The sequence below is a fragment of the Prionailurus bengalensis genome, chromosome E1, assembly GCF_016509475.1.
Source record: "Prionailurus bengalensis isolate Pbe53 chromosome E1, Fcat_Pben_1.1_paternal_pri, whole genome shotgun sequence".
NCBI lineage: Eukaryota > Metazoa > Chordata > Mammalia > Carnivora > Felidae > Prionailurus > Prionailurus bengalensis.
The window spans coordinates 22,482,732-22,495,881 of NC_057347.1; the positions used below are offsets into that span (position 1 = coordinate 22,482,732).

General features: G+C 38.2%; 1 protein-coding gene across 1 annotated transcript in view; it reads right to left on the bottom strand.

Moving 5' to 3' along the window:
* Positions 1-2,487: 2,487 nt before the first annotated feature.
* Positions 2,488-13,150, bottom strand: part of CCT6B (chaperonin containing TCP1 subunit 6B) — a 31,607-nt gene continuing 20,944 nt past the window's right edge. Inside the window, exons 11-14 of the mRNA XM_043583698.1 lie at positions 6,729-6,862; positions 4,518-4,620; positions 3,189-3,261; positions 2,488-2,672 (exon numbers count right to left, since the gene is read on the bottom strand). Of these exons, the coding sequence (XP_043439633.1) occupies positions 2,600-2,672; positions 3,189-3,261; positions 4,518-4,620; positions 6,729-6,862 (383 nt within the window). The 3' untranslated portion in view covers positions 2,488-2,599. The remainder of the gene's footprint in view (positions 2,673-3,188; positions 3,262-4,517; positions 4,621-6,728; positions 6,863-13,150) is intronic.

Consider the following 13,150-nt stretch of genomic DNA (forward strand, 5'->3'; position numbering starts at 1 on the left):
GAGGAGATGTTTGTTTTTACTGGGAAAAAAAACTGAAAACTCAATTAAATAATCACAGAATAGCCATACAATGAAATGTCATGTAACCACAAAAAAATTATATAGCTCAGAAGCACGGTTATTAACCCAGAAAGATGTTGACAACATACCAAGTCAGGGGGAAAAGGGGTATAAAAATATAGGTTTTTGTTCTTTTTAAAAAATTTTTTAATGTTTTATTTTGGAGAGAGAGAGAGAAAGTGGGAAAGGGGCGGAGAGAGAAGGGAGACAGAGGATACAAAGCGGGTTCCACGCTGACAGCAGAGAGCCCAATGCAGGGCTGGAGCCCATGAACCATGAGATCATGACCTGAGCCAAAGTTGGACATTTAACCAATTGAGTCACCCAGGTGCCCCAAAAGTATAGGTTTTCAAAAAAGTCAGGAAATGGTTAAACAAACCTCCCATATGCACTAACAGAGGCCCAAGTCCCACTAACGCACCTGCCATATTTTAATCTCCTTATCAACTTGTGTCCATGGAAAGAAATGAACTACAAGCAGCCCAATGATAATAAGAAGTACAATAGATTCATTCCAGTGTTTCAAACAAGAAAGCTTTTGCTATAATACTGAAACAGAAGAGCTGCATTCAAAGCCAAAAACAATTATTTCCCAATGTTGGTGCCAACAATCCCCACCTTTGCAGATGAAACCTGCTCTATTTAACCATCCAGTCGGAGAACTAGCACAGAAGCATAAGTTGCTGATCATATATACCAAAAACCCAGGTAAAATATAACATACTACAATCAAAATAAACTGTCATGTATCAGTGAAATCCAAAGCTATAGTCACAAAGTGATGTCATATTTGTAAGAGAAACGAGTGGCAGCAAGAAGTTACTGAAGGACTTTCGAGAGAGAATAAAATGTTTGCCTGTTATATTTATATCTTCTGATAAACTGGAAATTGACTTGGGTACTAGAAAACCTGTGCTCCCTATTTTGTTCACTAAAAGTTGTCAAAAGGTCTAAGAATCATAATGGATTCTATTTTATGAAAAGTACAGTAGCCTATGAAAGGAAAACTGTTTCCTCTTCTCACAACACTTCTGACTCCAAATGTGTATGGGGTTTTCACACAGCAATCAATTCTACAACTCTCCAGATACCAAGTGGGTGTTCTACAAACAATTCTGACACCACCAACTACCTGAAGTTAGTGCAGACCCCACAGACCAAGGGCTCACTCCCACAAGACTGCCCCCCACTTCACCTGATCTTAGCCAAAAGGCCGAGAAGCAATTAAGACTGACCTCCCACTTCAGACACCAATTGCAAGTAATGGGTACCCATGTAACTCACACTTCTGTCCAACAGGGCTAGAAATCAGGGTTCCCATGACCCCCTCCTCATGTTTGATAATTTGCTACAGCAGCTCACAGAACTCACGTACTTACATTTAGTAGCTTATTATAAAGGATATTATAAAAGATATAAATGAACAACCTAATGAAGAGGTCCATGGTGTGAGGTCAGAAGGTTCCCAGACCCAGGAGCCTCTGTTCCCAGGAGGGTTGGAGCACACTGACTCTCTTTACACAGGCTTCATCACATAGGCATGACCTATGACCTAGCAACTCAATCTCCAGCCCTTCTACCTACCCCAGAGGTAGAGGGGTAGAGTGGGAGGTGTGGGGTAGAGGCTGAAAGTTCTAACCCTCCCATCACAAGGTTGGTCCCTCTGGCATCCAACTGCCCTCCTAAGGGCCCATCAGTCACTCATTAGCATACAAAAAAACCACTCATTAATTTCAGAGATTCCAGTGGTGTTAGAAGCTCTCTGGGACTGGGAGTGCCTGGATGGCTCCACGGTTGAGCACCCAACTTCTGCTCAGGTCATGATCTTGTGGTTTCTGTGTTCAAGTCCCACATCGGGCTCTGTGCTGATAGCTCAGAGCCCGGAGCCTGCTTTGGATTCTGTGTCTCTGTCTCTCTGCCCTTCCTTTGCTAGTTCTCTCTCTCTGTGTCACTCAAAAATAAGTAAACATTTAAAAAAAGTTTTTTTAATAAAAAAAAAAAAAAAGAAGCTCTCCAGGCTGGGAAGTGGAAACTAAGACCAAATACTATAACCAAAAAAAAAAAAAAAAAAGCTCCTATCACCCCTATTCCTCAGGAAATTACAGTTTTAAAAGCTCTTGTGCCAGGAACTGAGGATGAAGACCAAATACATATTTCTACTATTTCATAATATTATACATACAATAAAGGGTAAGAAGTTAGAAATCTTTTTTTTATATATACTTATTTAAGTTATTTCTACCCTCAATGTGGAGCTCGAGCTCACAACCCCAAGATCAAGAGTCACATGCTCTTCTGAGCCAGCCAAGTGCCCCAAATGTTAGAACTCTTAAGAACAAATATTTTCACTATTATTCCTTTACTGTGAAAATATTTCTTGTATTCTTTATACTTTGATGAAGTATTATTGAGACTGCTAAGACCAACAAATATAAACTGGATTTATTTTACAGAACTTGAGAATGGCTCAGTATATAACGGTAGTTGGATATAAGGTATACTAAATCTCAGCTTCCAGAAGAGTTGGTTTTGAACTCAATCACCCTTTAAGAGAAGACATACCAGCTCGCATAATTTCATCAACCAGGAGAATGTTGGTGGCAATCACTGTGCTGAGGAAAAAGATAATAGGGTGAGTAGAGTCTACCAACCCACTCCCATCTTTTCCCCCGGCAATCTTTAGCTACTAAAAGTACTTTGTTCATCAATGATGTTGGTATGAGATCTTATGAGACAAAGCTATTATAAATACAAACATCAACTCTTGTATTGTAATTTCAACTCCTTTGCTGATAAAGTAAAAGTTTGATTTTAAATTGTAGCAAAACTGAGCTCATTTTTGGCACATCATTTGCCTTTCCCCCCTATGCATGTGGTACTATTTTAGTTAATTTCCCTCTTTCCCTTCCCTCTCAAATAAACAGTAAGATAAACATTTCTTATATATCACACTACTAGAATTAAAATGGAAAAGGGACTGAAAAATGACGGAAGCTAGTGTTAGTAACTGGATACCACACCTTTTCATACACTTAACCATTTTTCTACTATAGAGTGGTAAAAATAATAGACAAGTTTTAATGTTATTATGTCCCTAAAAGTCTTTATTTTTATTAATATGAATTTACCAAGAGTGAAGAAGTTGTTTTTTCACACAATAGTTATCCCAAACTCCTGCATCAGCTGCTAACATTGGCTCACCTGCAAATAAAAACAATGTTAACAATACAATCTTGATATATTCTGTTAATACTGGTTATATATTCTAACAGTACTTAATGTACCAACAAAACTATAGTGTCCAGGTCACAATGAACTCCATGGTATCAAATCAAATCCAGTGGCCAGTTCTCAGGCCTCATCTATAAGCAACATTTAACACGGCCTCCTCACTACTCTTTCTCACTTGCCTCCCAGGCCACCATGTTCAGCCTGACTTTTTTCTTTTTTGTTAGTGGCTCCTTTTCTGTTGACTTTCCTGGATTTTCCTCTTCTTCCCTTAATTTTGGAATACCCAAAAGCTCAGTCCTGGATTCTTTCCTTCTCTCTCTACACTCACTCCTTAGGTGATTTCATCCAGTCTTCTTGATTTAAACCATGTGCACTTTGGCAACTCTCAAGTTTTTATCTCCAATCCAGACCTCTTTTTTTTTTTTTAAGTTTTTCTTTTAATTATTGATTTTTGAGACACACACACACACACACAGAGTGCGAGGCGGGGAGGAGCAGAGATAGAGGGAGATCCAGAATCTGAAGCAGGCTCCGGGCTCCAGGCTGTCAGCACAGAGCCCAGGGTGGCTTCGAACTCACGAACCAGAAGATCTTGACCTGAGCGGAAATCGGCGCTTAACCAACTGAGCCACCCAAGTGCCCCCAACCCAGAATTATTTCTTGAGCTCCATACTCATACTTCCAATTGTCTATTTCACTTGAAAGTCAAAGACACTTCAAACTTAGCTTTGCCAAAACTCAGTGCTGACCTCCCCCCACACAGCCTGCTGCACCCACAGTTCTTCAATGAGGTTAATGGCAATTTCAACCTTCCAGCTGTTCAGTGGACTTTTCTCCACAGAACAACCACAGTGATCCTTTTAAACATAATTAGGCCATGTCCCACCTCTACTAAAAATTGCTCCCTATCTCACTACAGTCAAAGTCAAAGTCCTTGGGCTGGCCCACATGTCCCTGCATGATCTTTCTATTACTTCTCTCATCTCCTTCCTCCTCCTCAAAAACTTCAAACCCTGGCTTTTCCACTGGCTGTTCCCTCTGCCTAGGATATTCTTTCCCCAGTTCCCCAACATGGCTACTTCGTCACTTCCTTTGATTTCTTTCTACAGACATATTCTCAATTAGCTCTACCCTGACCACCCTCTCTTTTTAAATTGCAAACTTCTGGGTCACTGGAGTATAACCTCTTTCTTTACTGAGCAGCTAATTTTTCTTCACTTTCTTACCTGTATTCAAGTCTATGCCAACAGGTTGTTTTGATTCTGAATGTTCAGCCTGAACTTTTACTAGAGTTTCCTGCAGGTCATAACCAGAATTCTGAGCAAGAACCTTTAGGAATAAAAATAATAATAAATATATGTATGAAATACCTTCACACATATATTTGAATATCAAAGATAATAAATAAGGCACTGCTCTCTAGTCTTGTGAAAACACACTTATAATACAATAATCCCCTCCTTTTAAAGAATTCCATTCTTTGAGAGAGAGTGCATGCACACAAGCAAGCGGGCAAAGGGCAGAGGGGGAGGGAAATAAAGAATCTTAAGCAGGTTCCATGCCCAGCACAGAGCCCAACTCAGGGCTCAATCTCACAACTGTGAGATCATGGCCTGAGACAAAATCAAGAGTCTAATGCTTAACCAACTGAGCCACCCAGGTACCCTTGAAGAATTCTGTCCTTAATCTAAAACAAATTAGTATTTTATGTCTCTAGCAGTTTTTATATTTACTTAAACATTTTCCATATGTACATCACACTAAATTCTGAGGACATTATAGTACCCCCACCCCCACCCCACTACAGTAATTTCCCTCCTTGCAAAAGATCTCTTAAAAAATGGAAAGAGGGACACCTGGCTGGCTCAGTTGGAAGAGTGTGTAACTCCATCTCTGGGTTGTGAGTTAGAGCTTCACATTGGGTGTAGAGAATAGATAGATAGATAGATAGATAGATAGATAGATAGATAGATAAAGTAAAGAAGTAGAATGGTATGGCTTCTTTTCGTCCCTCTAGCCACACATTTTCCAGCTTTTCCTAGATACCTGCTAAAAGAACCCTTCATGGGGCACCTGGGTGGCGCAGTCGGTTAAGCGTCCGACTTCAGCCAGGTCACGATCTCGCGGTCCGTGAGTTCGAGCCCCGCGTCAGGCTCTGGGCTGATGGCTCGGAGCCTGGAGCCTGTTTCCGATTCTGTGTCTCCCTCTCTCTCTGCCCCTCCCCCATTCATGCTCTGTCTCTCTCTGTCCCAAAAAATAAATAAACGTTGAAAAAAAAAATTTTTAAAAGAACCCTTCATATTTGCAGGATGCTTGTGTCCCTCACCAACATGAAGAGAGTCATGACCTGTGACAACAGGAATGGAGCTAATAGCACTCCAGACCAGGTTTATTTCCAAGTAGTACAAAACCAACAGCTGATAAGTAAGGAACCACCACTGTATACCAGGCTTACCAGTTTGTGTCAACTACAGGATCATTACTTAACTGACTTTGCTGTTTTGGGGAAAGAGAAAAATAGATATCTGATTCTCAAAGATTCCACAAATTGTGAATAATTTAAAGCAATTACCAAAGAGACTTTGCTAGCATTGTTCTTTTTTTTTATTTTTTTATTTAAAAAAATTTTTTTAATGTTTATTTATTTTTGAGACAGAGAGAGACAGAGCGTGAACAGGGGAGGAGCAGAGAGAGAGAGGGAGACACAGAATCTGAAACAGGCTCCAGGCTCTGAGCTGTCAGCACAGAGCCCGATGCGGGGCTCGAACTCACAGACCATGAGATCATGACCTGAGCCGAAGTCAGACACTTAACCGACCGAGCCACCCAGGCGCGCCGCTAGCATTGTTCTTAATGTTTTTAATTCATGGTAATAACATCTTTGACATGGTCTTCTGTGTTTCTAAGTGGTTCACAACCAGATTAAGGCAAAGGAAAAGGAATGTAGTCTGTTTCCTTTGTTAACACATGGAAAAAATACCTGGTATCTCTCCTTTTCCAGGAATTATAATGAAAATGACAAAAGCATGCTAGTATTTGGAGTTCTCATTCCCACAGTTTAAAATAATAATTAATACTTTGGATACCACCAACAAAACAAAAATCTACGCAAAAGTCTGGTTAAATTTTAAGTTCTAAACTTTTTCATTATGATTAATCATAAACCATTTTTGAAGGAAATTTCTGGACTTACTTCCACTTTTGGAGCTCAGAGATTAGCAAGGGGGTAACTTAGTGATTTCAGGAAACTCTGACAAGGATTCTGAGCTATTATCCCAAAAGTTTCCCTGCTTTTGCTGTAAAATATCTTAGACAAAACTGTGTGGGGAAATGCAAATTAAAACTCTCTCTACTCTGGTGTTAGATAATGTGGGCAATTTGTAATCCAACACCCTTAGATCTAACCAGTTGTTCTTTAGCCATTAGGATAGTTGTACCTTAGGAATAATGAGTAAGGCATTAGCAAAAGCTTGTACTCCAAGACGAGCTCTTCCTTTTACACTATGCTTGTAATTAACAAGAGCTTCAGCTATTGCCACTTCAACTGCACCTGCTCCTGGAACCACACAACCTATTGGAGGAAAAAAGATTGGCAAGGCATTCCATACAGGGAAAAATAATTAAACAAAATAAACAAACAAAAAAAAATAGAGAAAAAAAGCAATTAGCTATTCAGGTGTGTTCTATTACCTATTATATGGCCTACATCTAAAATATACCTAAGTAGACACAGAAATAAAGTAAGTTGCATAGTTCAGTGATTACTTAGATGTCTTATGAAGCATCCTGAAGTTACATACCATTAAAAAATTAGGCATGGTACAGACAACTGGCTGCAACCAGTTTATTTAATTGTTTGTAAAAGTAGACATTCTTCCCACCTTCATCTTATTCTTTTATGACTACATGCAAAAGGTAATTATTTATCATGTATAGGGACAGGTAACAAATTGTAACATCCGATTTGAAAAAAATTTAGGCCAAGATGATTTGGCCACCATTTTGGTATGGAATTCTTGGGACTTAATGAAGTATTTGTTTTCTATACTGAAGCAAAACCCAAACTGCTACCTAAGGAAAAAATATAGGTGTTTTCATTATTCTAAGGCAAAAGCTCTGTTTAAAAACATCAATTTTCACAACAGGATATGACTTTTATACCTGCTGGTATGGTTTTATAAAGTTTATGACTCTCCTTTGAATCAGCAAATTTGTTTTGGAATCACCCATCTTTAAAACAAAACAAGAAGAATCTCTCCTTTGTCCCACATCATTTTTTTTAATATTTGTTTATCTATTTTGAGAGAGAGAGAGAGTGAGCAGGAGAGGGGCAGAGAGAGAAGGAGAGAAAGAATCCCAAGCAGGCACCGCGCTGTCAGCACAGAACCCGATGCAGGGCTTGAACCCATGAACCGTGAGATCATAACCTGAGCCGGAATCAAGAGTAGGATGCTTAAAATGACTGAGCCACCCAGGTGTCCCTATCCCACATCATTTTTTAATTACTAGCTCCTTCGTCTGCTTCTCTGTACAACAAAACTGTTCAAAAGAGTTGTCTACCCACAAAATGATTGCATCCTTGCTTCCCATTCACACTTTTAAAAAGTTAAAAGTTCCCGAGGTGCCTGGGTGGCTCACTCTATTGAGTGCCTGACTTCGGCTCAGGTCATGATCTCACAGTTTGTGGGTTCGAGCCCCACACTGGGCTCTGTGCTGACAGCTCAGAGCCTGGAGCCTGTTTCAGATTCTGTGTCTCCCTCTCTCTCTGCCCCTCCCCCACTCGCACTCTGTCTCCCTCTGTCTCAAAAATAAATAAACATTAAAAAAAAAATTTTTTTTTTAAGTTAAAAGTTCCCTGTGGTGTAACACTGTATGTTAATTATACTGGAATTAAAACATAATTTTAAAAAACTTTTTTAAGTTCCTGTGAAATATTGAATATACACAAAAGAATATTTATATGTGTAAAGTACAAAGAATAAATGCACAAATAAATGTACTCATGTACTTCTCACCTGGCTTAAGAAACAGAACATTGCCAGTATCTTTGAAAACCTCCCTGATCCCATTCTGTGAAAACACAACATATCACAATTTGTGGGATGCTACTCAAGCAATACCTGAAGAGAAACTTATATCACTAAACACCTATGCTAGAAAGAAGGGTCTCAAACCAATGACCTCAGCTTTCACCTTAAGAACTAGAAAAGAGCAAATAAAACCTAATATAAACAGAAAAAAGAAATAGAGTTGAAATCAATGAAATAAAAATGAACAGTGTCCAAAAAAAAATAAACAATGCCAGAAATGAAAAAGGTAATATCACTATAGATTCCACAGACATGAGAAGCATAATAGTAAGGGAATATTATGAACAATTTTATGCTAATAAATTTGAAAAGTTAAGGGATTAGCAAACTTTCTATAAAAGATCAGATATAAATACTTCAGTTTCTATGAACCACACCATCTCTTTTTAACTAATCAACTCTGCCACTATAGCACAAAAAGAGCCACAGACAATACATATATGAATGGGTATAGCTGTACCCCAATAAAACTTTATTTCCCAAAACCAGGCAGCAAACAGGATTTAGCTCATGGGCAGTAGTTTGATCATCTTAACAGATGAAATGGACAAATTTCTTGAAAGACACAAACTCAAAAAAGACAGATAACCTGAATACCCCTGTCTCTATTAAAAAGATTGAATTCATAGTAAAATTTTCCCATTAAGAAAACTCCAGACCCAGATAGCTTTACTGGTGAATTCTACCAAACATTTAAGAAATAAATACCAATTCTACACAAGATTTCAACACTTTCAGAAAATTAAAGAGGAGAGAATACTTTCCCACTCATTCTATGAGGTCACCATTATTCTAACAGCAAAAAAGATAAAGGCATTACAAGAAAGAAAATACACAAGTACCCCTTATGAACATAGATATAAAAATTCTTAACAGCATAGAGGCGCCTGGGTGGCTCAGTTGGTTAAGAGTCCTACTTCCACCCAGGTCATGATCTCAAAGTTCATGAGATCTAGCCCTACGTTGGGCTCCACGCTGGGCATGGAGCCTGCTTAGGATTCTCTCTCTACCTCTCTCTCTGCCCTTCCCTCATTTGCACTCTCTCCCTCTCTCTCTCAAAATAAATAAATAAAACTTAAAAAAATTCTTAACAGCATATTAGCAAATCAAGTCCAATAATATATAGAAATACATAGCAGCATTACTTACAATACCCAAAAGATGAAGTGATCTAAGTTTCCATCACTGGATAAACAGATAAATAAAATGTGGTTTATACATACAATACAGTATTATTCAGCCCGAAGAAGCAAGGAAATTCTGACACATCATTCAAGGATGAACCTTGAAGACATCGTGCTAAGTGAAATAAGCCGGCCCAAAAAGACAGATACTGGATGATTCCACTCAAATGAGGTACATAGAATAGTCAAATTCATAGAGACAGAAAGCAGAATAGTGGCTTCCATGAGCTGGGAGGAGAGGGGAATGGAGAGTTATTATTTAATGGGTATAAAGTTTCAGTACTTAAGATGGAAAATGTTCTGTGGATACATGATCATGATGGCTACACAACAGTGTGAAAGAAAGGATTTATTGCCACTGAACTGTAATACGTACAAACGATTAAAATGACAAACTATATACTTATATCCACAATTTAAAAAAATAATTTTAAAAATTGTAATCCATTTTTAAAGAAAATAATACATCATAAGTAAGTAGGGTTTACCCCAAGAATGTAAGTTTGGTTGAACATTTGAAAATCAATGTAATTTACCACATTAATAAACTTAAAGAGAAAAAACATGTAATCATCTCAATAGATCAACAGAAAAGCAACTGACAAAATCCAACATCTATTCATGATAAAAAGTCTCAGCAAGAGAGGGGAACTTCCTCAATATGACAGAGGGCTTCTATGAAAACCCTACAGCTAAATATCATACATAATAGAGAAAGGCTGAATATTTTCCCCCCATTATCAGGAGCAAGGAAAGAATGCCCACTCTCACTATTTCCATTCAACAGTGTATTGCAGCTTCTAGCCCATGAAATAAAGAGAAAAAGGAAATAAAAGATATCCAGATTGGAAAGAAACAAGTAAAACGGTCTTTATTAGCAGACAACATGATTATTTATACAGACAACTCAATTAAATCTGTAAGAAAGCTACTAGAATAAGTGAGTTTAACAAGGTTGCAGAATTCAAGATCAGTAACCAAAAAGCAGTATCTATATGTTAATCAGAAATTGAAATTTTAAGAACATCATGTATAATAGGATCAAAATTCATGAAATACATAGATACATCTGAAAAAAATATATGCCACGAAGAATCACAAAATATTGCTGGGGTAAAAAAAAAAAAAATATATATATATATACATATATATATACACACATATACATATACATATGTGTGTGTGTGTGTGTATATATATATATATATATATATATATATATATATTGCTGAGACAGAATCAAGAAGGCCCAAATAGGGGCACCTGGAGAGCTCAGTCAGTTGAGTCTGACTCTTGATTTTGGCTCAGGTCATGATCTCCTGGTTCGTGGGATCCAGCCCCGCATCAAGCTCTGTACTAACAATGTGGAGCCTGCTTGGGATTCTCTCCACCTCTCTCTCTCTCCCTACGTGTCTCTCTCTCTCTCTCTCTCTCTCTCTCAAAATAAATAAACTTAAAAAAATAAACTTATTTTAAAAAAAGAAGGCTGAAATAAATAGATATACCATGACTCAATATTGTTAAGATATCAAGATATCAATTATTCCCAAAATGTCCCACAGATTCAGTGAAATTCTAATCAAAATCTCAGCAGTCTTTTTAGTAGTGACAAGCTGATTCTAAAATTCATATGGAAATGCAAAAGATTTTAAATAACCAAAATAACTTAGAAAAGAACAACATGAGAGGATTAACATTGCTGATTTCAAGACTTATTATAAAGTTACAGTGATCAGGATAGTATATTAATATTGAGCCAGACAAACAGATCAGTGGAACAGAATAAAAACCCAGAAATAAAACCACACAAATATGGACAAATGGTCTTCATCAAAGATGCAAAAGCAACGCATTGGTGAAAGAAGAGTCTTTTCAACAAACGTAGCTGGAAAACTTTGATCAAAGGTATATTATGGTATACCTAAGAGTTGATTTGCTGGGTCATATAGTATCTCTGTGTTTAACTTTGAAAAAAGAAAAAATTTTTAATGTTTATTTATTTTTGATAGAACACAAGGTGGGGAGGAGAAGAGAGAGAAGGAGACACAGAATCTGAAGCAGGCTCCAGGCTCTGAGCTGTCAGCACAGAGCCCAACGCGGGCTCAAACTCACAAACCGTGAGATCATGACCCGAGCCAAAGTCGGACACCCAACTGACCAAGCCACCCAGGTGACCCTAATTTTTAAATTTTTAAATGTTTATTCATTTTTGAGAGACAGAGTGCAAGCAGGGGAGAGGCAGAGAGAGAGGGAGACACAGACTACAAAACAGGCTCCAGGCTCTGAGCTGTCAGCACAGAGCCCGACGCGGGGCTCGAACCCACGGACCATGAGATCATGACCTGAGCTGGTCAGTCACCCAACGAACTGAGCCACCCAGGCACCCTGTCTCTGTGTTTAACTTGTTAAGGAACTCCCAGCTATTTTCCAACAGTTCCCACCAGCAATGTTGAAGGCTCCAATCTCTCCACATCTTTGCCAACATTTATTATCATCCAGGTTTTTTGATTTATAGCCATCCTAACAGTTGTGAAATGGTATCTCTTTATGGCTTTCATTTTCATTTTCCCAATGACTATGTTGAGCATTTTCCATGTGCTTATCGTTCTATTTTAAATGTCTGTTTTTTATTGAATTATCTACCTCAACTCCTTTTAGAAGGTATAAATTATCAATTATAATTGATAATTGATAATTGATAATTGATAAATTATCAATAAATAATAAATGCTAATATTCTGTCCTAATCATTCTTTTTTAATTTTTTTTTCAACGTTTATTTATTTTTTGGGACAGAGACAGACAGAGCATGAATGAGGGAGGGGCAGAGAGAGAGGGAGACACAGAATCGGAAACAGGCTCCAGGCTCTGAGCCATCAGCCCAGAGCCTGACGCGGGGCTCGAACTCACGGACCGCGAGATCGTGACCTGGCTGAAGTCGGACGCTTAACCAACTGCGCCACCCAGGCGCCCCTGTCCTAATCATTCTTAAGATTACACTACATCTAAGGTAACAGAATGAGTTCTAAGCTATTAAATCCTTTTCATGGTTTTAAAAATAAATTTCTAAAAATAAAAAAACTTTATTATAGTGTGGGGTAACAGTCTTTCCATCCTGGAACTATGGCCTAGTTTGTCCATAACCTTGCAGAGAAGGCCCCAGGGCTGGTGAATGAACACCAGCATTTGGTGCTGGTAAGGTCACATCTTACCTGAAGCCCCGACTGGCCACATTTTGGCGCTATGCCAAATTAAACTGGCTCCTCCAATTCCTGCTGAGATCCCTACAGCTATTCAGAGCTTGAAAAAAATAGCCAAAAGCACTCAAACTGGTAGCTTCAAAAGGTTCACAGTTAAGGAATCTCGCTGACTGGTTTGGAGGCCACTGAGGTGTGGATGTGGTTTTATGTCGGTAAGATCATAGGCAAGCACGGCATCATTGGCTATAATGTTTGAAGACCAATCTTTAACATCTATTTACATTTGGTTTGTTATTTGAGCCCTCTTGGACCATGTGTAATCACACTGGTATTTGAATAAACTAAGATAACGTATCAAAAAAAAGATACTATAGCATTAAATTAA